The following is a 26626-nucleotide window of genomic DNA, read 5'->3' on the forward strand; positions in this document are numbered from 1 at the left end:
CATGATTCCTGTTCCTGGGACTCAGACGGGGACAGTCTGAACACTGATGGGATCTTGTTAGGGAACATCCCCTCACCCCCATTCCAGTGGCTCTGGGCCCAGCTCAGGTGGGAGCTGTCGGGAGAGCCATGGGGACCACCCTGGATCCAGACTCTCAGCTCTGGGCCTCCAGGGTCCATTGTGGCCAGCTGGAGCGCTCCCCATCCCCCACACCCCCAGCAGAAGCACAGGGCTGAGGCTGTCTCTATCCAGGCAGGAAGAGGCCCTCAGGAGCAGCTGTGGCTGGGGAAATGGCTATACACTAGTCAGATTGCGGGCTGGCCCCCAGCGGAGCTCTCCACCCAGAGTCACCTGGTCAGAGCAGGGCTCAGATAACAATGTCAATCCCATCCCCCCCGCGAAAGCCCAATCTATCTTTGGGAGAGTGTGACCCTGCCTCATCCCCCCTTCCAGTCAGTTGGGGTAGACAGAGTAACCTGACCTGACTCTGTGCACAAGATATCCAGGTCTGCATGGCCATTCTTAGGGGTAACCAGGGTGGGTCATCCCCTACAGCTGGGACGCTGGCGGATGACGACATTCACTGCTGATTGTGCTATACAGGCTGACTGTACATGAAAGTCACTAGCTCGTTCTATGCTCCTACTGTATCTGGGAGTTGCTAGAGCTGGTGTTACACCGTGATCTGACTGCAGAGCCTCCAGGTGACCTCCAGGGCCAATGTATGCAAAAGGAAGCAGATGAATTTTGCACATAAACAACACAACTGCACACAATAGTAACCAGATCCAGTTGTTCACTAAAGTGCAACTGAGAAACCAGATCTGGTTGTACACTACAGTCTGACAGTACATTACAGTAACCAGACCCGACTGTGCATTACATTTTGATAGTACAGACAGTAACCAGACCCAGTTGTGTGCTACAGTCTGATTGTACATACAAGTAACCAGATCTGGTTGTGTGCTACAATCAGACTGCACTCACATGGAACCAGACCCAGCTGTTCACTAGTTTAAACATACAAGTAACCGGGTCTGGTTTTGCACTCCAGTCCAACTGTACCAGACTCAGCTGTGCGCTACAGTCTGACTGTACTTACAAGTAAATGAGACCTGGTTTTACACTACAGTCTGACAGTACATTACAGTAATCAGACTCACCTGTGCACAACGGTTTGATCGTACATACAAGTCACCAGATCTGGCTGTGTGTTACAGTCTGATTGTACTTACATATAACCAAACCTGGTTCTAGGCTACAATAATACTGTACATATGAATAACTAAATCCGGTTGTGCACTACACCTTGACTGTATGTCCCAGTAACTAGATTCGGCTGTGCATGACTGTATGTTGGGGGCCACCGGGTCTGACTCTGTGCTACAGTGAGACTGCACGCCTTGCTGGAGTGCTCAAGGGGTAACTTTCCCTTCTCGATTCACCCTGCCCTCCCCACATCGCCTTGGTTATAAGCAGCTGCCCCTTCCCACCTGACACTGCCCAAGCTAGTCACTCGGGATAGATCAGGCGAGGTGCACATTTTACTCTGCACCTGGACATCACTTGGCACCCGGATCTTGGATGGGGGAAGGGAAGATGGATGGATACAGAGAGATTTTACAAAGCTAAGTGATGTGATGGGTGGGAGAGAGAGGGGGGAAGAGATCTTATTTAGCTCCGCCCCTTCCCGAGTCCCGCCCCCTTCTCAAGCCCCGCCACCTCAGTGGTCACTTGTAGAGCAGGTGGACGCGGCTGCCGTCGCAGTTGCTGCGGCCCAGCTTGTCGGCCTGCTCGGAGACGAGGCAGCGCACCAGGGGCAGGCTGGGCTGGTAGAGGGTGGGCACGGGCCCGGCCGCGTTGGTGAAGTGGTTGTCAGCAGCACAGCCATCCCGCGAGGAGGGGTTGGAGGGGCGGCGCCGGGAGCGCAGCTGCTGCCGGTCCTGGAGCTGCTGGCGGAGCTCGGAGACGCGCTCCTCCTTCTGCCGGAAAGAGGGGGAGGGGTGAATGAGTGTAATGCTTCCCCCACCCCTGAGTGGGTCATGAGCCCCCTTCCCTCCCACCCCCCTAAGTCCCCAGCTTCAGAGGGAGGTGGAGGAGAGGACGTCACCAGTGTAGGGTTCTGGTGTCTCACCCCCACTTTATACCCCACACCCCATAATCACAGTATGGGAGCGCCCCATCAGGTCCCCACCGCTCTCCCCCCCCAAAGTCGCAGGATGGAGGATCAACCCTCACCTCTGCAATGATCTTCTCCAGCTCCCTGTTCTCCTTTTCCAGCAGCCGGGATTTCTCCTCCTCATTGTTGTTGGTGGACGAGCCCGTTTTCATGGTATCCTGCTGCTCTGACTGCCACTCGCCCCTGGTGATGAGACGCCGCATCTGCAACAAGCGCAGTGACTATCAGGGACAACAGTACACCGGGAGAACTGACTCCCAACCACCACCCCTGCCGACTGTCGGAGACAAGACTACATCCGGAGCACTGACTCCAAACCCCCTTCCAACTTGTCGGAGACCAGACTACACCTGGAGCAGTGACTCCCAACTCCCCCCTGCTGACTGTCAGAGACATGGCACACTCAGAGCACTGACTGCCAACTTACTCCCCTCCCCCCCCACTGACTGTCGGAGACAAGCCTACACCTGGAGCACTGACTCCCAACTACCCCCTAACTGACAGAAATAATACTACATCCAGAGTGCTGACTCCCAACTATACCCCTGACTGACACTCAGACACAATACCCCAACACTACACCTGCCCCCTGACTGTCAGAGACAGTTCATCCACAGAACCAACCCCCCAACTGCCCCACTGACTGTCAGAGACAATCGCCTCAATGCTATACCCAGAAAAAATCCCCTGAAAACCCAACTACCCTCCTCTCTCACTCTATCAGACAAGAAACAACAAGCCAGTAGTGCACCTGGCACAGAGACCCCAGACCTCCAGCTACCCCCTCAACTGAGTGAGTCATAGAAAACACCCCAACACTACACCCACAGCACAGACCTCCAACTCCCTCCCCTCACTGACTGTCAGAGACAATATCACAATGGAGGGTCCTTGTGGCACCTTTAAGACTAACAGATGAATTGGAGCATAAGCTTTCATGGGTGAATGCCCACTTTGTCAGACGCATGTGACATGCGTCTGATGAAGTGGGCATTCACCCATGAAAGCTTATGCTCCAATTCATTTGTTAGTCTTAAAGGTGCCACAGGATCCTCTGTTGCTTTTTACAGATCCAGACTAACACGGCTACCCCTCTGATACTTAACATCACAATGCTAACTCCAGACCAAAGATTCTGAGCCCCCCGTGCTATCCCTGCACCAACAGTCAAACAGGGAGAGAACAGCCCAGCACTTTCCCAGTGCGGAGATCCTGACCCCTGTCCCTGCAGGTGGGTGGGGGTGGGGTCCTACCTTGGGCACGAAGAGCACCACCAGGGTGATGTAGGAGGAGAAGACGACGGCCAGTGAGGCGAAGGCAAAGGCAGCGTCCTGCTGGCTGTTCAGGATCATGGTGACGGGGGCAGTGATCAGACACAGCACCTGCGGCATAGCCGGAGCCGGCGGGCGGGTAGGGTCACTGCGTGGGGAGGGGGAGACAGAGAGACCTGCCCCGACACCCCAAACCCGCTCCATGTAGCTACTCCCCACACACACACACCTCACATGGCTGTGGCACAACATGGGGGTACTGAATGCACATGCACTGTCATAGCCCGGAGGGATGCTTGGGGGTCACAGTGGGATACAGTTAAGTGTTGGGGCGCAGCGGAGCACACTCACTGCCATGTTGTAAAAGGCCATTGACACAGCACAGTGGGGAGGTTTGAGGGTGCACTAGGTGGCTGGCGTGCAGTGGGTCACAGCGGGGCACACTCACTCACCGCCGTGGCATGGAGGTTGCGGGGGCAGTGAGGAGGTTTGGAGGGGCAGTGAGTCACAGCGGGGTGCATTCACTCACTGCCATGGTGGGAAGGTTGGGGGGGGGAGTGGGTCACAGCGGAGTGCACTCACTCACTGCCATGGTGGGGAGGTTGGGGGGGGGGCAGTGGGTCACAGCAGAGTGTACTCACTCACCGCCATGGCGTGGAGGTTGGGGGGGGCAGTGAGGAGGTTTGGAGGGGCAGTGAGTCACAGAGGGGTGCATTCACTCACTGCCATGGTGGGGAGGTTGGGGGGGGGCAGTGGGTCACAGCGGAGTGCACTCACTCACTGCCATGGTGGGGAGGTTGGGGGGGGACAGTGGGTCACAGCAGAGTGCACTCACTCACCGCCATGGCGTGGAGGTTGGGGGGGCAGTGAGGAGGTTTGGAGGGGCAGTGGGTCACAGCGGAGTGCGCTCACTCACCGCCATGGTGGGGAGGTTGGGGGGCAGTGAGGAGGTTTGGAGGGGCAGTGGGTCACAGCAGGGTGCACTCACTCACCGCCGTGGAGGTTGGGGGGGCAGTGGGTCACAGCGGGGTGCACTCACTCACCACCATGGTGGAGAGGTTGGGGGGGGCAGTGGGTCACAGCAGGGCGCACTCACTGCCGTGGTTGGGAGATTTGGAGGGGCAGGGGGAGGTTGGGGGGGGGCAGTGGCTGTGACGAAGTGGGGATTTTCTCTTGTTATGTTGTATGTGAGTCTTACTGTTGAGCCTATGTGAGTTTTACTGTTTTGCATGAATACTGTGTGTGCCTCAGTTTCCCTGTGTGCTGCACCAATACCTCGGTGGTGGGAATAGGGGGTTGTAACTTTGGCGGAGACCTCTGGGGCAGGTGAAGCTGCTCCAGCTGCCTGCACATATGCTATGACTGGTGCTCTTCGTAACCTGAGACCCAGGAGGGGGATGCAAGCAGGTGACAACCAGGTGAGTGCCCGGGAAGCGAGACAAAGAGGCGTGTGTGTGTCAGAGGTCAGGTGGCTGGAAGCTGAGAGTCTGCTTGAGGGGACTGGAAGAGGGGGAGTCCAGGGCTTCTGGCCCGGGACTCCCGAAGATGGGACTTGGCTGAAAGTCACTGATTTCTGTGATGGCAAGCTCTGTTCTATGCTGTGTTCCTGTCGACTAATAAACCTTCTGTTTTACCAGCTGGCTGAGAGTCAGGTCTGTGGAGTGCAGGGCCCTCTAGCTTCCCCAGGAGCCCCGCCCGGGTGGACTCGCTGTGTGAAGCACATGGTGTGGAAGGGGATGCTGAATGCTCCGAGGTCAGACCCAGGAAGGTCGAAGCTGTGAAAGCTTTTTGTCCTCAAGACAGTGTGCTCGGAGAGAGGAGGCTTCCCCAGAGTCCTGACTGGCTTTGTATGGAGTAGTTCCAGAGCATTGCCTGGCGACTCCGTGACAGTGGGGAGGTTTGAGGGGCAGTGGGTCACAGCAGGGCACACTCACTCACTGTCGTGATGGTGAGGTGGGGGGGTGTTCGGGGGCAGTGGGGCACACTCACTCACTGTCGTGATGGTGAGGTTTGGGGGGGAGGTTTGAGGGGCAGTGGGTCACAGTGGGGCACTCTCACTCACCACCATGATGGTGAGGTTTGGGGGGGAGGTTTGAGGGGCAGTGGGTCACAGTGGGGCACTCTCACTCACCACCATGATGGTGAGGTTTGGAGGGGGATTTGGGGGGCAGTGGGTCACAGCAGGGTACACTCACTCACCACCGTGATGGTGAGGTTTGGGGGGCAGTGGGCCACAGCGGGGCACACTCACTCACCGCCACGTTGTAGATGGCCATGCCAACAGCTCGGTGGTCATTTATCTTCTCGGTGGAGACGCTCTTGGTCTCGTAGGCCAGGAAGATGCCCAGCAGCAGCAGCAGTCCCTTGAACCCATAGAATATCCCTGTGTGGGACGGGGGCATGGGTCAGATCTGTCAGGGGGCTGGAAACAGGATGGGAACACAAGAGACTGGGGTGGGGAAAGGTGAGGGAGGCCTGCAAAGGGAGGGAGGTGGGTGGGAGGGGACAGGACAAGAGCGGCCCCCGCCCCAGGGGGCAGGCAGCTGTGGGTCGACTATCCCAGGATCACTCCCCAGACACTGCCCTCGCAGCTGAGCCAGGGCCCCTCTCCTCCAAACACTGCCCATCCCCCACCTGAACCTGGGCCCCCTCCCGCACTGAGTCAGCACCCCTCCCCCCAGATACTGCCCATCCCCCTGCCCCCCACTGCCTGTGCCCAGTGCCCCAGCTTACCCAGCCAGGTGTTCATCTTGGTGGAGCTGCAGTGCTCCAGCTGGGGCAGGATTGATACGTCGATGTCGGTTTTCGGTTCCTCTTTGGTGAATTCCTACAGCAACGGAGGGCAGAGGGGTGAATGCTGGGGGGCAGATCAGAGCCCCCAGCTGGGGCCCCCGGGGCTGCAAGCTTCCCCGCTGCGCACCCCCAACACGGGGCCCCTGGGGCCGTGAGCTTCCCCGATGCGTGCCCCCGACATGGGGCCCCTGGGGCCGCGAACTTCCCCGACGCGTGCCCCCGACATGGGGCCCCTGGGGCCGCGAACTTCCCCGACGCATGCCCCAGACACGGGGCCCCTGGGGCCGCGAGCTTCCCCGACGCGTGCCCCAGACACGGGGCCCCTGGGGCCATGAACTTCCCCGACACGTGCCCCCGACATGGGGCCCCTGGGGCCATGAACTTCCCCCACGCGTGCCCCCGACATGGGGCCCCTGGGGCCACGAGCTTTCCCGCAGCAGTGCCATGTTGGGGCTGTACCTCGATGGTGCGATGCAGCGGGTCGACGATTTGCCAGACGGCCAGCATGACCACGTCCAGCCCCACCAGCAGCCCCACGGTGGCGTACAGCTTCCAGGGCTCCAGGGTCTGCCAACCATGCAGAGTTAGCGCCACAGTCCAGCACCCCCTGGCACCCCCCACAGTGCCTCCCAGCAACCCATAGTGCCCTTACACACTGACCCCCCAGCGTCCTCAAGCACCCAACACACTGCCTTCCAGTGACCCCCAGCACCCGACACACTGACCCCCTGGCACCGCCAAGAGACCCTTAGCACCCCCCACACACTTCCCCCCAGCGCCTCCTAGCACCCCCCATAGTGCCTCCCAGCAACCCCTAGCACCCCCCCCACAGCACCTCCCAGTGCCCCCTGCTCCACAAGACCCCCAGCAACCCCTACACAGTGCCCTCCAGTGACCCTGCTCCACAATGCCCCCAGCACCCCTTTACTCCACAGTGGCCCCTGGTGCCCCCCAACATAGCACCCCACTCCCTGCAACCCGGCGCCCCCTAGCACCCCTCACCTTGCGTCTCTCCTTCTTCTCCTCTTTCTTGGTAAAGACGGTGTGCACCCACCAGATTTTAGTGAACATGCTGCCGTAGGCCAGGCTGAACCCCAGCCCCAGCAGCCAGAGCCGGGCCTGCCAGGGAGCAGAGACCAGAGTGAGAGCACCTCCTGCTGGGGCCCCATCTTCAGCCCTGCCCTCTGCTGGGCCCCCCATCTTGCACTCTGCCCCCGCTCCCTGCTGGGCCCCCCATATTGTGCCCTGCCTCCCACCTTCTGCCCTGCCACCTGCTGGCATCCCCTGCTGAGCCCCTGTCTTCAGCCCTATCCCCTCACCCCCTGCTGGCCCCCTGGCTTCAGTCCTGTCCCCCGGCCCCTACCGGCCCCATCTTCAGCCCTGCCCCCTGCCAGCACCCCAACTCGAGCCCTCCCCCTTCCCCATCGCTCTTTTCCCTCATCCCCCCATTCATAGAATCATAGAATCTCAGGGTTGGAAGAGACCTCAGGAGGTCATCTAGTCCAACCCCCTGCTCAAAGCAGGACCAATCCCCAACTAAATCATTCTTGGTCCTGGGCCCTCCCCACCCTGCTGCACCCCAGCCCTAATGCCCTGCCCCACCTGGCAGACGAAGGGGAAGAGCCCAGACCCGATGTGGTAGCCATCCAGCCCCAGGGGGAAGACAGCGGCCAGCGCCAGCGTGCAGCCCACGGCCGTCATGTTGTTGAGATAGGGCTGGGAGTTCTGGATGTACCTGCAGAGCAGATACGGCCATCACCTGGGGGATACCCCACATCCCGGCTCCCGCCCCCTCCCCCCGAGATCAGCTCCTCCAGACGCAGCCATCACCTGGGGGGTACCCCCAGCCTGGCTCCCGCCCCCCCCCCCCCCCGCAGAGACCGGCCCCTCCAGACGCAGCCACCACCTGGGGGGGTACCCCCGGCCTGGCTCCCGCCCCCTCCCCCCAGACCAGCCCCTCCAGACGCAGCCATCACCTGGAAGGTGGGGGCCACAGCCCAGCTCCCACCCCAAGACAGGAGGGGTGGGGGATAGCGGTGGGGCAGGGAGGTGGGGGGCACTAACCGGACGTGCCCGTTGTAGATGTTGAAGGCTAGGCAGACGATGGCCAGCAGGATGCCCAGGCTCGCGAGCACTGACACTGAGATGAAGAGCTTCTGCGACAGGAAACGGAAGGTGGTGATCACCTTGGTGTAGTCAGCCGGGGGGGCATCCCCTGCAGCAGAGAGCACAGTGAGGAGGGGCTGACCTAAGCACAATACTGCCCCCACATCCCCCCAGCCCTGGAGGAGGGGAAGGCTCCTCAAGCACCAGACCAGGCCCTGGCTCAAGGCAGGGGAGGTTCACACTCTCAGTGACCCAAACATGCCCCCAGAGCTCCCAGTACCCAGATAAGCCCCCAAATCCACAGGGATCCATGTCTGCCCCCATCCCCACAGGGAGCAATTCCCATAACCCCCCGCGGCAGAGGGGCCAGATCCCTTGGTGACAGGAACCCCTGGGGGGAAGTTCCCATGATCCCCAGTGGCACGCAGGGCCAGAGACCCTGGTGACAAGAACCTCAGGGAGGCAGTTCCCACAATCCTTGGCAGTGGGCAGGGCCAGAGACCCTGGCAACAAGAACCTCAAGGGGGTGGTTCCCACAATCCCCGGCGGCGGGAGGTGCCAGATGCCCAGGTCTGGGAACCCCAGGGTGGCAGTTCCCACAATCCCCGGGGTGGGAGGCGAAGGATGCCCAGGAACAGGAACCCCAGGGGGGCAGTTCCCACTATCCCCGGCAGCAGGAGGTGCCAGATGCCCAGGAATGGAAACCCCATGGGGGTGGTTCTCACAACCCCCAGGGGTGGGACGTGCCAGATGCCCAGGAACGGGAACTCCGGGGGGGCGGTTCCCACTCTCCCTGGTGGAAGGTGCTGCCAGATGCCCAGGAACAGGAACCCCAGGGGGGCTATTCCCACAGTTCCCGGCGGTGGGAGGTGCCAGACTCCCAAGAACAGGAACCCCAGGGGGGCGGTTCCCATAATCCCCAGCAGCATGGGCAGCCCCGGCTCACCAATCCACTTGTCGTTGTTGTACCAGGAGAGGTTGTCCTTAGTGCTGTCGTAGTAGCCGATCTTCTTGTAGACCCCACCTGCCGGGAGAGGGGGACGGGTCAGGCTAGGGGGACGAGCTCCAAGTGCAAAGAGCTTCCCCCCCCCCCCCATTGCAGCACTGCAGCCTCCTGCCTCCGGGCCTGGGTGGGGAGCCCTGGGGGCTAGATGGGAGGAGCGACCTGTGTGATATGAGCATGGGGGGCAGAAGGGTCGAGCACGCCAGGCTGTCTGTCGCCCTGGAGCTAGGGGTTGTTGTGTGGTGTGTTCTGGGGTTGGCATGCTAGGATGTGTGGGGGAAAGGCATTGTTGTCTTGGGTGTCCTAGTGTAGTGCAGTGTGTGGTGTGTTCAGGGGTTGTTGTGTGGTGTGGTATGCTTGGGGGAATGCTGTTGTGTTGTTGTGCTGGTGTCTGTGTTGTGCTGCGTGGTGTGCGGAGTTCATGTGTTGCTCGGTGGCGCATCGCTGTGTGGTGTGAGCAGAGGGTTGTTGTTTCTTGTGTGTGGTGCTGTTTCATGGTGTGGTGTTGCATTGTGTAGTGTGGAGGGTTGTTGTGCTGTGTGATGTGTTGGGTGGGGTAGCTGTGCTATGTTGTGCAAGGGACTGTATTGTGGTGTTGCACAGTGAGGGGGTTGTCAAGCTGTTGTGCAGAGCGGTAGTTGTCAAGCTGTTGCGCAAGGTTGAGGTTGTCGAGCTGTTGCACGGGGCGGGGGCGTCACTCACCCTGCAGCTGTTCGATGAGGGTCCAGGCCATGCGGGAGCCACTGGCGTCGAATACCACGTGACCCTGGGCAGGGAGATACACACAGACCAGCGTCATCACGCACTCCTCGCTGGCAGCAGCAGTAGAGCTGTCACCTGGTGGGCAGTGCTCACTGATGGGGGACTGCCCTGCTGAGCTGGCAGCAATGTGCAGGGCATGCAGTGCTGGGGGGCTGGGGAATTTGCAGGCCAGGGAGCAGGGACACTGGCCTCCTGGCATGGAGCTCAATGCCCACAGGCTAGGCTGAGCCCTGGGCCTACAGACAGGGGGAGAGGGGTTAGGGGGCGCTAAAGAGAGTGCAGGAGTTAGGGATGGGGGTTAGGGGTTCAGGGAGTGGGGTTAGAGTTATGGGTGCAGGGAGCAGCATTAAGGTTGGGGGCACAGGGTCAGGGTTATGGGCACAGAGTATGAATTAGGGGTCACAGGGGTCACTAACCAACACCCTCGCGAAGGCAGGGGAGTTGAGGGCACGGTAGATCTCGTCGGTGACAGGGCGGGCACAAGGGTTAGGGGACACAGGGTCAGGGATGGGGGCGCAGAATTGGGGTCAGAGGGTGTGGGGTTGGGGTCAGGGGGCACAGGGTCAGGTGGCACGGGGGTCACTTGCTGACACCCCCTCGAAGGCGGAACAGTTAAGGGCATGGTAGATTTCGTCAGTGACGGAGCGGGCAATAGGGGGCGCAGGGTCGGGGTTGGGGAGCGCAGGATGTGAATTATGGGGCACACGGTTCACTCACCGACACCCCGTCGAAGGCGGAGTTGAGGGTGCAGTAGATGTCGGTGATGAAGTGGCCATTAGGAGTGCGGAGTCAGGGGGGCGCAGGGTCGCGGTAGGGGGGTATGGGATTGGGGGTGCAGGGTTGTCACAGAGTGTGGGGGAGTCAGGGCCCTGAACCCCCCACTTCCTGAAATTCACTGCAACTCTCAGCCAGCCAGTAAAACAGAAGGTTTATTAGATGACAGGAACACAGTCTAAAACAGTGCTTGTAGGTACAGAAAACAGGACCCCCTCAGTCAGGTCCCTCTTGGGGGGTGGGGAGCCCAGACCCAGGTTCTGGGCCTCCCCCTGTCTCCCCAGCCAGCTCCAAACTGAAACCCCTTCCTGCTGCCTCCCCCAGCCACACATCCCCAGCTCCTCCTCCAGCCTTTGTCTAGTTTCCTGGGCAGAAGGTGTCACCTGGCCCCAACCCCCTCCTGGGCTCAGGTTACGAAGGGCAGCAGCCATCCTTTACATACTGGCCGTCAAGTATCATCCCTCAGTGAAGTCACACCCTAATTTCCCATCCCCATCTAGTATTGGTGCAGTACCCCAGGGAAACGGAGGCACGCCCCATGTTAGCAGAAGACAGTAAACTAGTAAAACTCCCATGCAATATTACCAGGTTAATACTCCTTACTCCTTACTCCATCACATCTCTCCCCCCTTCGAGACTGAAATGAGTGGGGTCACTCTGACCAGTGACCTGGGGAAGTTCAGGCCCCACTCTCCAGGAAAAGGCATCAACTATCATGTTGGCACTCCCCTTCACATGGACCACCTCCATATCGTAATCCAGGAGGAGCAGGCTCCACCTCAGGAGCTTGGCATTGGCTCCTTTCATCTGGTGTTGCCAGGTCAAGGGAGAGTGGTCAGTGTACACAGTGAAGTGTAACCCAAATAGATATGATTGGAGTTTCTTAAGGGCTCATACCATAGCCAGGCATTCCTTCTCTATTACCACGTAGTTTTGCTCCCGAGGTAACAACTTCTTGCTTAAGTACACAATAGGGTGTCTCTCCCCCTTTTCATCAACCTGCATTAACACTGCACCCAGCCCCATGTCTGAGGCATTGGTGAACACCATAAAGGGCTTGTTAAAGTCTGGGTTTACCAGAACTGGGCCACTGACCAGAGCCTCCTTCAGCACACAGAGAGCCCTCTGGCACTGCTCGGTCCAGACCACCTTGTCTGGCTTTTCCTTCTTGCATAGCTCAGTGATGGGGGTGGCTATGGAGCTAAAGTGTGGCACAGATCTTTGATAATACCCTGCTATCCCAATAAATGCCTGGACCTGCTTTTTAGTTTGGAGAGCGGGCCAGTCTCTGATCACCTCCACCTTGGCTGGTTCTGGCTTTAGGCAGCCGCTCCCCACCTGGTGGTCCAGATATGATTCTTCGGCCATCCCCATCTTGCACTTCTCAGCTTTTATGGTCAGCCCAGCCTCCTGGAATCAGTCCAGCACTTGTTTAACCTGGGACATATGGTCCTCCCAGGTCTGGCTAAAGACACAGATGTCATCAATGTACAAGGCAAAACTCTCCATCCCCTCAGTAGCTAATTCACTAGGCACTGGAAGGTAGCAGGTGCCCCTTGAGTCCAAAAGGCAGGGTCAGGTTCTTAGAGCTCCAGAGGGGTGATAAAGGCAGATTTCAGCCTGGCATCTGCATCCAGTGGCACTTGCCAGTAGCCCTTTGTAAGATCCATAGTGGTAAGGTAGCAAGCTCCTCCCAGCTTGTCTAGGAGCTCGTCAGGCCTGGGCATGGGGTAGACATCAGATACGGTGGTAGTATTAAGCTTCCGACAGTCCACACAGAACTGGATTGATCCGTCCTTTTTGGGGACCAATACCACAGGAGAGGCCCAAGGGCTGGAAGATGGCTGGATCACCCCCAAAGCCAGCATGTCACTGACTTCTCTTTCCAGGTCCTGAGCAGTTTCCCTGTGAATCGGAAGGGGGAGCATCTTATAGGAGGATGCCATCCTGTCTCCACCCAGTGGACAGTCAGATTAGAGAGTCCAGGCTGGTTGGAAAACAGCTGTTGGTACAAATGCAGCACCCTTCTGATGTCAGTTTGCTGGGCAGGTGTTAGCTGATCAGAGAGGGGAACTGTTTCCAAGGAGGAGCCAGCTCCTGTCTCAAAGAATAGATCTACTAAAGGGTCATCTCCCTGCTCCTCCCAATGCCCACACATGGCCAATGCCACATTTCCCTGTCATAACATGGCTTCATCATATTAACATGATACACCCGGTGACGGTGCGCCCGGTCAGACAGCTCCACCACATAGTTCACCTCATTTAGTTTCTTGACAACCGTGAAAGGGCCTTCCTAGGCGGTTTGTAGTTTGTTTTTTCTCACGGGGATGAGAACCATCACCTGGTCCCCGGTGGCGTAGGAGTGGGCCCGCGCCGTACAGTCATACCAGACCTTCTGTTTCCTCTGGGCTCTGGCCAGATTCAAATTGGCCAAGCCCATGAGCTCAGCAACTCTTTCTAGGAAGTTCAAGACATACGCCACCACTGATTCTCCATCGGGAGTGGCCTTCCCGTCCCATTTGTCTCTCATCAGGTCCAGGGGCCCCCTTACCCTCCTTCCATATAACCATTCAAAAGGCAAAAACCTGGTAGACTCCTGGGGCACTTCCCTGTATGCAAACAGCAGGTGAGGTAAATACTTGTCCCAATCCTGCGGGTGCTGGTTCATAAAGGTTTTCAGCATCATCTTTAGAGTTCCACTGAACCTCTCCACCAGCCCATTGGATTGGGGGTGAGATTCTGAGGCCAGATGTGCCGGACCCCACATTTCTCCCACAAGCATCGGAGCAGGACTGACATGAAGTTGGATACCTGGTCTGACAAGACTTCCACAGGGAACCCCTCTCGGCTGAAAATGGTCAGCAGTGCATCTGCCACTGTGTCTGCTTCAATAGAAGACGAGGCCACTGCCTCGGGGTAACAGGTATCAAAATCTACCACCACCAGAATGTATTTCTTCCCCAACCGGGTCGTCTTGCTGAGAGATCCCACTATGTCCACAGCCACCTTCTGAAAAGGCTCCTCTAGGATGGGCAAAGATCTCAAAGTCGCTTTCCCCTTGTCCCAGGCCTTCCCCACCCTCTGACAGGGGTCACAGGATCTGCAATACTGTTGGACAGTATTAAAGATTCCAGGCCTGTAAAAGTTTTGTAGCAGCCTCTGCCCGGTACGCCGGATCCCCTGGTACCCTGAGAGAGGGATGTGATGAGCCAGGTACAGTAGCTTGTGGCGATACTTCTGGGGGACCACCAGCAGCCTCCGGATCCCCCACAATTCCACTTTCCCTGTGGGAGCACATTCTCAGTACAGGAATCCTTCTCCCACAAGAACCTCTCCTGACAGCCTTTCCCCATGGTCTGTGCTGCATTGAGGCCAGCCAGGTCCCTTAGCTTCTGCAAGGAAGGATCTTTCTGCAACTTGGCCTGAAATTCAGTGGCTGGGGAAGGGATAGGGGCCTGCTCTCTCTTGCTGGCTGGGTCTGAAGCCACAGCCCCTCTGAGCCTTGTCCCTGGGCACTCCCTCCCCACCATGGTAGGGTCCTGTACCTCTGGTGAGGTACTTTCCCCGATATCAGGGCGTAGTGCCCCTCGCCAGCTCTGGCTACGGGTCACGACTAGGGCGTTTTGGGGGTTGCTTGGATAATCCTCTAGGTCACTCCCCATCAACGCCTCAGTGGGCAAGTGATGGGGCACCCCCACGTTGTTGGCCCCCCATTTCAAATGTACCCTCACCACAGGCACCTTGAATGGGGTTCTGGTCACGCCTGTCAGGGTCAGGTAAGTATCAGGCACCACTCGACCTGGGGCCACCACCTCGGGCCAGGCCAGCATCACCTCAGCCCCATGTTCCAGTAGCCATCAACCTTCCTCCCATCCACCTCCAGGGGAACAAGGCACTCGCTCCGCAGGGACTTCCCTGTGCCCACCGTGTACACGGAGAACCTTGATTCTGAGGCATCAAGCCCCCCCAGAGGAGCTGGTCTGGGAAACTCCTTCCTCCTGAGCAGTTGGTAAGCTGCCAGCCCTTCCTGCCTGGGAAGCCTGCCCCTCCTCCAGTTGCATCCCTACCCAGTTAACCCTGTGAGGGTTCGATTTGCACAGTCTGTCCTTGAGCTTGGGGCACTGGGTCTATATGTGGCCTCTCTGCCCACAGTAATAACAATTCATGTTCCGTTGGTCCCCTCGAGCTGGTTGGTTGGTCCTGATGCCGGTTGTTCCCCTTGAGAGGGGGGGTTCTTCACATTCCCCCTTTGTGGGGTCCCAGGGTGACTCTCTCTCTGCACCATGGTGGGCTTATTCTTTTGGGACTCCTCCATTCCACCCCGACCAGCTGTCCACAAACTCGTCAGCCAGCTGCCCACAAACTCGTTAGCCAACTGACCTGCGTTCTACTTTTTGTCCACCAACCATATCCTCAGGTCGGATAGGCAATGTTCATACAGGTGCTCCAGTACAACCAGTTTAACCATGTCCTCCTTAGTCTGAGCCCCATCTGCCCACTTGTGGACATATCCCTCCATTCGGAGGATCAGTTCCAGATATGTGTCCTCAGGAGTTTTACGCTGACTCCAGAACTTTTTCCAGTACGCCTCAGGAGTCATCCCAAACTTGTGTAACAGGGCCTTTTTGAACAGTTCATAGTCCCCTGCCTCCACCCCTTCCATTTGGTTGTACATCCCTACGACTTTGGGGTCCAGTAAGGGGGTGAGAAACCGGACCCTGTCTGTAGGATCAACTCTGTGCAGCCCGCAGGCTTTCTCAAAAGCCATCAGGAATTCATTTATGTCCTCCCCTTCCTTAAAATGGGACAGGATGTACTTATCAAAATTCCATGCAGTCCTGGGTCCCCTTTCACTCACCGCAGCAGGGTGCTCTCTGCTCCTCAGCTTTGCCAACTCCAGTTCATGCAGCCGCTGTTTCTCCCGATTCTCCAGCTTTTTCAGTTTTATCTCCCTCTCCCATTCCAGCCGCCTCAGCTCCAGCAAAGGGGAGCTTGGTCCTGAGGATCCCTTGCTGGCTGAGGGGGTCACAATGCCCCTGGGGTTCGTCTGTATGCTTCCAGCCCCTCCCCTAGCCGCAGCAGTCTGACCACTCCCAGCCAGTACAGATACCGGTGCCAGCACAGCATCTGCCAGGCTGCTTCCCACAGGGACAGGGATCAGCTCCTCCAAGCGATCCTCCTCCTCCAGCTGGGCAATCAACTGTGCTTTGGTGCCCTTCCCTCTGTGAAGCCCCCTCTTCTTGCACAGCTCTATAAGGTCCCTCTTAAGGAGATGGTTATACATCTCCCCGCTGATCCCAAGTTGTTGTGGACTCCCAGGCCTGTGTGCTCTTAGCTCCCCATGGTTTCCAGGAAGAACCCCTACTGTGCCAGCCCTTCTCCAGGTCACCACCTCTCTCCCAGGGTCAAGCCACAGACTCCTCCACCCCTGAAACCGCTTGCCACAGTCCCCAGGGGGACCCTGTTACTGCAACAGTCCTTCTCACTGGTCACACACTCCCAGGGGTTAAGTGTAGCTCCTCCGCCTCCTGAAACCACTCTCTCTGAGCCTTCAGCACGCCTGGTTCTCGTTAATCCCCCTTCGTTTTACTGTTCCCCAGTCACTTACTGCAGGAAACGCCATCCACGAGGTGCAAGACATCCCACCGTTACCACCAGTTGTCACGGAGTGTGGGGGAGTCAGAGCCCTGCATCCCCCACTTCCTGAAATTCACCGTGACTCTCAGCCAGGCAGTTAAACAGAAGGTTTATTAGATGACAGGAACACAGTCTAAAACAGTGCTTGTAGGTACAGAAAACAGGACCCCTCAGTCAGATCCCTCTTGGGAGGTGGGGAGCCCAGACTCAGGTTCTGGGCCTACCCCCATCTCCCCAGCCAGCTCCAAACTGAAACCCCTTCCCACTGCCTCCCCCAGCCACATCCCTGGCCCCTCCTCCAGCCTTTGTCCAGTTTCCAGGGCAGAAGGTGTCACCTGGCCCCAACCCCCTCCTGGGCTCAGATTACGAAGGGCAGCCGCCATCGTTTACGTGTTGGCCATCAAGTACCATCCCTCAGTGAAGTCACACCCTTATTTCCCATCACCATCTAGTACTGGTGCAGTACCCCAGGGAAACGGGGAGCACTCACCGACATCCCCTTGAAGGCAGAGGAGTTGAGGGTGTGGTAGATCTTGTTGGTGATGGGGTGGGCATTAGGGGGCATGGGGTCAGGGTCAGGCGGGCGTGGGGTCAGGAGGTGCAGGGGTCACTCACTGACACCACTTCAAAGGCAGAGGAGTTGAGGACGCGGTAGATCTCATCGGTGTTGGGGTGGGCATTAGAGGGTGTGGGGTTGAGGTCAGGGGGCGCAGGGGTCACTCACCGACACCCCCTCAAAGGCAGAGGAGTTGAGGGCACGGTAGATCTCGTCTGTGATGTTCTTGTTGTTGTAGTTGAAGTCCTCCAGCCGCAGCCCCTTCTTCACCAGTTCGGCCGAGGTCTTGTTGAGTGCCAGGGCCAGGGCCCAGATGGCATCGTAGGCCAGCGGCGCCTCCTGGAAACCCCCCGTCTCCTCCGGGTTCTTGCCCAGCCGCTTCTGCAACTTCTCAATGAACTCCTGAGAGGTCTGCAGGGCCGGGGGGTGGGGACAGTGAGCCAGAGGAGGGGAAGTGATACGGGGGCCCACTGCCCCCTCCCTGCCTCTCTTCATCAGTCACTTCAGGTCTTCCTGTCCCACACTGACCCCCAGTCCCACTGCCTCCTCCAAGGTCTTCTCTGATCCCCCTCTTCTTCCCGGTCTCTGCTGCCCACCCACCCCAGCTCCCGTGCTCTCATGTCCCCCTTGGTTCCCCCACCCCTCAAGTCCCTCATGCCCCCCAACAACCCCCTCCCAGCTTTGTGCCCCCTGATGTCCCTGCCCCAGGGCCTCCCAGGCACTTGGCTCTTCCTGCCCTCACCATGTTGGAGATGCTGCGGGTGTTCTCAGGGTTCAGCATAACGATCTCGGTAGTGACATGCCCCTCCACTGCCTCCGCCATCTCTGCCTCCGTGCAGTTGATGGCGGGGTCCTTGATACGAAACCAGTTGTCGGCGTACCAGCCGATCAGGAACCAGACGTACCGCTTCCCATACAGCTTCTCCTTGTACACCTGCACAGAGGCACGTCCGAGAGATGGGCACCCAGCTCAGACAAGCATGCGGCTCCATCCAGCCACCCAACCAGCCCTCCATCCCCTACTTCCCCTCCATCCATCCATCCACCCAGCACTCCATCCCCATACTCCCCCTCCATCAATCCACCCAGCCCTCCATCAATCCATCTATCCCCATCTGCCCCCTCTCCATCCAGCCATCCGTCCACATGCGCCCCCCTCCATCCATCCATCCATCCATCCTGATGCGCCCCCCTCCATCCATCCGTCCCCATTCCCCCCCATCCATCCATCTGTCCCCATGCGCCCCCCTCCATCCATCCATCTGTCCCCTCTCCATCCATTCATCCATCCATCCGTATACGTCCCCTCTCCATCCAACCCCCCTCCATCCATCAATCCGTCTGTCCCCATGCACCCCCTCTCCATCAATCCATCCCCATGCACCCCCTCTCCATCCAGCCATCCCCATATGCCCCCTCCCCATCCATCCACTTACATCCCCTCTCCATCCAGCCATCCATCCATCCGTCCCATGCGCCCCCTCTCCATCCAGCCACACGTTCCCACGTGCCCCCTCTCCATCCATCCATCCCCATACGCTGCCCTCTCCATCCATCCCCATTTGCCCCCTCTCCATCAATCCGTCCCCATGAACCCTTTCTCCATCCATCCATCCCCATACGCTGCCCTCTCCATCCATCCATCCCCATACACGCCCTCTCCATCCATCCATCCCCACACACCTCCTCTACATCCATCCATCCCCACACACCTCCTCTACATCCATCCATTCATCCTCATACACCCCATCTCCATCCATCCCCATACACCCCCCTCCATCCATCCCCATACACCCCTCTCCATCCATCCATCCCCTCACCCCTCCGATCTAGCTAAGCTCTGTACCTCTATTTTTGGATCCACCTGTCACTTTCCACACAGCCCCTCCCCACACCCCCAGGCCTTGTTCACACAGACACACATGCTGTCCAGCTGTCACTCTACGATGGTAGTTATCTGTACAGCCCGCTAGGTGGACACAGTTACACCGCGATCAAGGGTCTGAGGCTAGTCTGGCTATTCCCAGACTCCCAGATGGGGAAGGGAATCGCCTCCGCTGGGACAGGGCACTTGGAGATCAGTACAACTGAGCCAGGTGAGGGGCTGCGCAGCTGTGACTGACCCAATATCAAACTACCCACAAAGGACACCATTACACATGGGCACCGACAGGCGGCACAGCAGGCCTGGGTCCCTACAGCAGAGATGTGCAGGCCACAGGCTGCAACAGCAGAAGTGACACAGATAAGATCTCGGGCTGAGGGGTGGCACTGGGGGTGTCATGGGAGGCTGTGGGGCTCAGCCTTACATCACCCGAGAGCCACTGGGACACTAGGGGGAGCCCCAGAGATGTTCGGGGAGCTGGGAGGGGAGCAAGAGAGAGAGCAGAGACAGATCTGGCTGGCTAGGCTCAGCAATCTCCTGTCTGTGTGTATTGTGCAGTGTGTGCGTTGTGGGGCGTGTGCGTTGTGGGGGGTGAGGCGTGTGCGTTGTGGGGGGCAGGGCATCTGCGCTGCAGGGCGTGGGGTGTGTGCACGTTGTGGAGCATGCACGCATTGCGGGGCGTGTGTGTGTTGTGGATGTGTGCGGGGATGGAGGGGGTCTCCCTGCAGTTAAAAGGCACACAATGGGGCAGGAGAGGCGAGGCTGTGTCAGGGACCCATCCCAGCAGGGCTCTATGGGGTGGGTGCAATGTCTCCCCAGGGAAGGGGTGACCCCCGGCTTGGACCACACACAGCCCAGCCATTCTGGCACTGGCCTCTGGGGGACTGGAGGGGATAGGGCCCTGGTGTCTGGGACTATGGGAGGTAGCCATCCTTGCTCCTCTGCCCCCCCAGCTCCTCCCCAGATCTGGGGGCATCCCCCCATGGCTGCCCCCCAGCACTGAGCCTGATTCCCCCATACCAGGTGTCCCCCAAGTGCTGAGCACAGCCCCTCCACCGTGGCTGCCCCCCAACACTGAGCCCCACCTCCCCCGCAGGTCTCACCTCACAGAAGACCTTGCGTGCTTCAGTCTCGTAGAAGAGCCCCACGATGATGCGAGCATCCTGGCGCTGTGGGGACATGGCCACCGAGGGGGCGGGGGAGGGAACTGTCACGACCCACGTGAACCGTGGGGAGACACGGTTATCCCCCTGCTCTACCTCCGGACACCCCAGCACAGCCCCCAACCCCATGTACCCCCACAACAACCCACTGCCGCCCACTCCACTCCCCACTTCACAGGCGGTTGCCAATTTGCATACGTTTTCATATCTTTGCATGGCTCCGAGCATTCCTCACCCCCGTGCAAGGCTGTGACACCCCTCCCATGGGAGGAGGTTGTGGGAAGATGGAGGATGTCCCATGGGTCCTGCCAAACCTGGGGGCACCCTGGGTCCCTGACCACTTTCCCTGACCGCCCTGATCCCCAGATCCCAGGGGAGCCCCATTGTGTGTCTAGGGGGCGGTGTTGTCCCAAGGCAAACCAGCAGCAGATGGACAGAGCGCCCGGCTGGGAGGGGGCGTGGGGAGCACAACGGGGATGGGAAACATATGGGGTGGGGCAGAGTTTCCCACCACGGGAGACAGGGAGTGCCCCCCAAGTGCCTGGCCCAGCCCCGGGCACTCATCAGCCATCGGCCCATCCTCCCTGTGCCCTGAGCTCCCCCCACCCAGCTCCAGGCGCCCATGCCCCCGCCATCTTAGCCTTGGGTACCCCCTCCAAGCCTAGGCCCCTCCTCCTTCAGCCCCAGGCCCCTCCTCCCTCAGATCCCCCGCAAGCCCCAGCTCAGGGGTCTCTCACCTTGAGGCTGCGGACAGGTGCAGAGGGGTCGGAGAAGAAGCTCTGGCGGAAGGTGATCTCGATGCCAGCCTCCTTCACCCGCTGGTCCAGGTCATCCAGGGTCTGGGGGTGGGGACGGAGAAAGAGCAGAGAGCGTCAGGGAGAGCTGAGGAGCTAGCGGGAGGGCCATATGAGGGAGAGCAGGAAGCTCTGGGGCATGGTGGGGACAGGGAGCGGGGGTCGGAAGGGAGTCGGGGCACCGGGAGGGAACTGGGGAGGATGAGGGGCACTGGGCAGGGGGTACTGTGGGCTCCAGGGTAGCTGTAGGAGTCAGAAGCACAGGGCAGGGGAGTCTGGGGTGGCTGCAAGGTCAGGGGTGCTGTGTGGGTCACGGTGGGGGTCTGGGTCACTGTGGGACTTGGGAGGTGCTGGACTGGAAGCCTAGGGTGACTACAGGGGTCGGGGGTCCTGGGCCCCATGGGGGTCAAAGAGGATGTGGGGTGTGGGGGCCCGGATTCCCGTGGGGGGGGGCCGGGGCACCCGGGGCACCGTGGGGATTGGAGCCCAGGGCTCAATGGGGGTCTGGGAGAATGTGGGGGTCAGATCCCTGTGGGGGTCAGGGCACCGCAACCGTACCGAGGTGAAGACCTCCGTGGTCTGCTGGATGGTGGCGATCTTGGTCCAGCCCCACTTCTTGAAGAGCTGGACGCGCGTGGGGTTGTGCAGAGTGGCTGAGGGGTGGGTGCGGAAGAAGGTGGGGAAGCGCTGGCGATTGGAGAGCGCTGGGGAGCTGGAGCCGTACGACAGCTGGGGGAGGAGAGCTGGCTCAGGGCGGGCACGCCAGCACATGCCCCCACAACACAACACCCCCCCCCAACCCATGCACCAACAATACCCTGACACCCAGCCTCCTACCCCAACACACCACAATACCCTGACACCTAGCCCCTCACTCCAACAGCCCCCCAACACAATACCCCAATGCCCAGCCCCCTCTCCAACAGCCCCCCAACACACCCACTCCAACACAATACCCTGACACCCAGTCCCCCACACTAACCCACTCACCCCAACACACAATACCCTGACACAGAGCTCCCCACCCCAACACACCCACACCATACCCCGACACCTATCCCCCACAAAATACAATACATGCAACACCTCCCACCTCAACACACACAACGTCCCAAGACATGACTTCCTGTGACCAAGTGGGAATATTTCATAATGTTTTGCATGAATAGTGTGTGCCTCAGTTTCCTCCATATGCTGCACTGTTGACTAGGTGGGCGGGGGGAAATTGTTTTCTCTTTGCAGAGATCCAGGGATGACTGACACCTGGCTGCCCCATGCCATGAAGAGTCCCAGAAGACAATTGCCCGGACATTCGGTACCTAGCGACTACTGACCATGGATGACCCTCTGCAGGAAGCCAGCCAGGTGTGACCAGCTGGAGAACAAAGGGCTGGGGGACAATGTTTGCCCGGGAACAAGGGCAAAGGATGGAGGACAGGCCCGGTGGGGTTGCAGGAAGCGGGAGAAGTTTCTGGACAGGGCCGAAGAAATGGTCGGTGGGGAGCTCTAGGCTCTGAACCGACCCAGATGGAGGGTGCTGTTCTCTGTGCTCCCCAAGGACTCGGCACGCTGTGTTCCAGGCATCTAACATTCACAACACCAGCAGGGAGGCACTGCAGCTTAAGGACACCGGGGGTGCATGGCTCCCTTTGAGGGGAACGAGTCTCCCTCTGTTGGGGAGCCAAGCCACGTGGACTCGCTGCAGGGAGCTCATGGCTGGGGTGCTCCAGGCTCAGTCCCAGGAGGCACTGAAGCCAAGGGGCTCACCCCGGGGAGGGAGCATGACCCTAAGGGGGCTGCTGCACTGAAGGGGTCCTCCCAGGGACTGTGTGGCACTTCCCCACACACGCACCAACCCTCACACAACCACCTCACTCACACATACAAATGCTTACAACCCTCCCCCACCACGTAACCACCCCTCCCCCCTCCAACCCCCTGCCCCTCTCACCACGATGAGGTTCCACATGCGGGCGGCCTCGGCCACCAAGGTGGAGACACTGCTGCAGCCGGGCATAAGGATGATCTTGATGGGGTCATTGTAGAGCAGTTCATACAGGTATTTGGTGGCTTGGCCTGGGTCGCACTGCAGGGCACAGATCCACCATCACGCCCATGGTACGCCCCACCCCAGCTCTAACCCCACACCCCACCATGCCGCTCCCACAGCCAGGAGTCCTGGCTCCCAACCCACCCAGCTCTATACCAAGAGTCCTGACTCCCAGACTCCCCGCTAGACCCGATTTCCCTCCCACAGCCAGAGATACAACCAAGGAATCCTGGCTCCCAGCCCCCCTGCTCTAATTCACTAGAGCCTACTCCCTACCCACCCCCAGGGATAGAACCGAGGAGTTCTGGCTCCAAGCCCCCCTGCTCTAACCACTAGATACCATGGCCCTTCCAGAGCCTGGGATTGATCCCAGGAGTCCTGACTCTCTGCTCCACCCCTCCCCCAACTCCTCTCTAGAAGGTCACAGCCCATCCTCCCTATCCTGGCTGGACACCAGGAGGGACCCATGAATTATTCAGGGCATGGCAGCTGGGGGAGAGAAGATCAGTTTCCATGACAACCCCATCAGCAGGAGAAGCAGCTTGTGCTGCCATGGCAACCTGTTAGCCACAGGGAGCAGAGGAGATTGGGGGGGCGGGATGACAGTTGGGGAGCTAAGGGGGGGTGAGACAGAGAGGTGGGGACATGAAGGCAGGGGAAATACAGAGACATGCGGACAGGCAGAGAGATCAGAGAGAGAAGGAGGTCAGGGTAGGTAGGTAGGTAGATAGGTAGATAGAATAAAGCTGTTGGAGGAAGTCAGGTCTCGCTCTCAATACTGTGTATTTTGAGAAGGGAAGTTTTAGTTTCTTGGAATTTTTTCCCCAAATTTCATTGAAAAATTTGCCCCCCAGGGAACAAAAAGGGGGGAGAGGAAAGCAGCTCACCCACACCCTAGCAAGATCCCACCTTTCCAAGCAGAGAATAGCAACAACCACCCCCCTCCCACAGGAATATTCTGCAGACTTTCCCACTCCAGCCAATTCCTTGGATACACTTTAGACAGCTCTCCTGGTGACAGACACACAGAGGGAGCATGGCAGGTGTAGGGGTGGGGGCAGAGTGGGAGTCCTGGCTCCCATCCTCCCTGTTCTAACCCACCAGACCCCACTCCCCTTCCAGAGTGAGGGATAGAACCCAGGAGTCCTGGCTCCCAGCCCCCCTTCTCTAACCACTGAACCCCTCTCTCCACTCAGAACCAGGGATAGAACCCAGGCATCCTGACTCCCAGCCCTAGCTGCTCTAACCCACCAGACCCCACTCCTCTCCTAAAGGCAGTGAGGGCTCCGTGAAGAAGGCACTGGAAGAGAGGAGGCGGATGTGAGGGAAGGAGTGAGCAGGGATGAGTGTGCCAGAGGCAAAGTGACTCCGAATGCCCCAGGAAACCAGGGAGTGGGCGTGCAAGAGAAGGGCTGGGCACCGGGTGCACAAAAAGCCAGTGAGTGTGCAACAGGTCAGGTGTACATGGAGTGGAGCGAGTGTGAACACACAAGGAACAGAGCCAGCAAGGGCAGACCCGAGGGTGTGAGACACACAGCACAAGGAAGTGAGAGGGGCAGGACGAGCGTGCGAGGGGCAGAATAGGGAGTATGGGAGGGGCAGGGTGAACGTGCCAGGGGCAGCACAGGGCAGTGTGTGACGGGCAGGATGAGTGCACAAGAGAGACAGACAGGGAAGCATGCATCTTTCAGTGTCTCCCCTCCAGCCATTCGCCTCCTCAGTGCAGCCCCCTCCCACACACACTTCTGGAATGCCACCTCCTCCTCCCATTGCCCGTCCCCTGGTGCCCCCCAGGCCCACCTCCCCCCTGGATGGTGCCACCTGAGCCCTGCTCACCTTGCTCTTGGTACCCCCGTCCGGTTCTGTACCCCCGATATCGCATGTGCCTAGCCCAGTGCCCCTGAGCTCACCTTGATGTTGGTGCCCCCTGTGAGCCCCCCTGTTGGTGTCCCCCTTGTATCCCAGCCCCCTGTGCTGGTGGTGCCCCCTATGCTCAGCTCTGGGCCCCCTATCGGTGCCCCCAGTGACCAGCCCCATGCCCAACCCCATTGGTGTCCCCCTTAATCCCCAGACCCCTGTGTTGTCAGTACCCCTCATGACTAGCCCTGCACTCCCTGTCAGTGCACCCCGTTTGGTGCTCTGTGACCAGCCCTGTTGGTGCCCCCTTTCCCCCTGTGCTGTTGGTGCCCCTTATGCCCAGCTCCCCGTGTCATCTGTGCCCCCCAGCCCCATGCCCCCTATACTCAGCCCTGCACCTCCTGTGCCCAGTCCTGTGCCCCCCATACCCAGCCCTGTGCCCCCGCCATGGCCCAGCCCCGAACCCCCCATACCCAGGCCTGTGCCCTCCCACCGGTGCCCCCATGCCCAGCCCCGCGCCCCCCACTCGTGCCCCCCATGCCCAGGCCAGCACCCCCCATGCCCAGCCCCGTCCCTCCCGCTAGTGCACTCTGTGCCCGGGCCCGCACCTCTGCCGGTGCCCCGCGCCCCCAGCCGGCGCCCCCCACTGGTGCCGAGCCTCGCGCCCCCCGCAGAGGCCCCCCGTGCCCGCCCCCGCACCTTGCTGTCGTGGTGGATGAGGCGCAGCTCGTGGTCCGGCAGGATGTCCCGGCGTCGGTTCACGTCCTCCAGCGCCATGCGCACGGCGGGCAGACAGGCCTGGCCCCCCGGCCAGCCGCCGCTCATGGGGAAGAGCGCCCCGATGTGCACCGCCCGCCTGCCTGCGGCCAGCGGCCAGCCCGTCAGCAGCAGCAGCGGCAGCAGCGCGGCGGGGCGCATGGCCGGGCCGGGCCGGGCCGCTCAGGGCTGGGGCGCGCGGGGGGCGGCGGCGGCGGCCCGGGGCCCGGCCATGGCGCGCGGCTCTGCTGCGGCGGGGGGACCGGCCGGGAGGGAGCGAGGCGGGGGGATGCGGTGATGCAGGGAGGGGGAGGAGCGAGGGGGAGGGGAGTGGGAGGAGCGAGGGAGGGAAGGGGGAAGGATGGAGGGATGCAGGGAGGGGGAGAGACGGAGGGGAAGGGGAGGGATGCTGGAAGTGGAGGGGGAAGGATGGAGGGATGCAGGGATCGAGGGAGGAGGAAGAGCAAAGGGGGAAGAGGGAGAGATGGAGGGGAGGGGGAAGGATGGAAGTATGGAGGGGAGGAGGGAGAGGATGCAGCTATGGGAGGGGGAAGGATGGAGGGGTGGGGGAGAAGTGAAGGGCCAGAAGGATGGAGGGATGCAGGGATGGGAGGGGGAGAGGAGGGGAGGGAGAAGATTGAGGGAGGGAATGGGAGGGATGGAGGGGCAAGCATGAGAGTGAGAAGGAGAGGAGGGAAGAATGGAAGGATACAGGGATGGGAGGGGGAGGGGAAGAGGGATGGAGGGGAGGGGGGATGGAGAGAGGAGAGGGGAAGGAGAGGAGGGAGGGGGAAGGATGAGAGTGGGCAAGGGGAGGGCTGTAGGGGAGGAGCGGGGGAAGGATGGAGGGAGGGAGAAGGAAGAGAGGGGAGGGTTATGGGAGAGGAGTGGGGGAAGGGAGGGGAGGGAAGGATGGAGGGATTCAGTGAAGGAAAGGGAGGAGCAAGGGGGAGGGGAGGGGGAAGGATGAGAGTGGGCAGGGGAGGGGAAGGATGTGGGGGAGGAGTGGGGGAGGGGAGGGAAGGATGGAAGGATGCA

At 59.7% G+C, this 26626-nt stretch overlaps 1 protein-coding gene across 1 annotated transcript; it reads right to left on the bottom strand.

The window, feature by feature from the left end:
- Positions 1–779: 779 nt before the first annotated feature.
- On the bottom strand, positions 780–25778 carry GABBR1 (gamma-aminobutyric acid type B receptor subunit 1). Its single transcript, XM_054048123.1, has 18 exons — positions 25532–25778; positions 22877–23011; positions 21484–21654; positions 20869–20970; positions 20072–20137; positions 17826–18017; positions 17252–17494; positions 10055–10118; positions 9296–9373; positions 8308–8458; positions 7846–7978; positions 7246–7362; positions 6703–6810; positions 6184–6277; positions 5706–5833; positions 3433–3561; positions 2239–2382; positions 780–1982 (listed from the first exon to the last, which is right to left on the bottom strand). The coding sequence occupies exons 1-18, from the start codon at positions 25748–25750 to the stop codon at positions 1731–1733; spliced, it is 2526 nt and encodes an 841-aa protein (XP_053904098.1). The 5' UTR covers positions 25751–25778; the 3' UTR covers positions 780–1730.
- Between the last annotated feature and the right edge of the window lie 848 nt (positions 25779–26626).

This window comes from Malaclemys terrapin, chromosome 13 (assembly GCF_027887155.1).
Source record: "Malaclemys terrapin pileata isolate rMalTer1 chromosome 13, rMalTer1.hap1, whole genome shotgun sequence".
Classification (NCBI taxonomy): domain Eukaryota; kingdom Metazoa; phylum Chordata; order Testudines; family Emydidae; genus Malaclemys; species Malaclemys terrapin.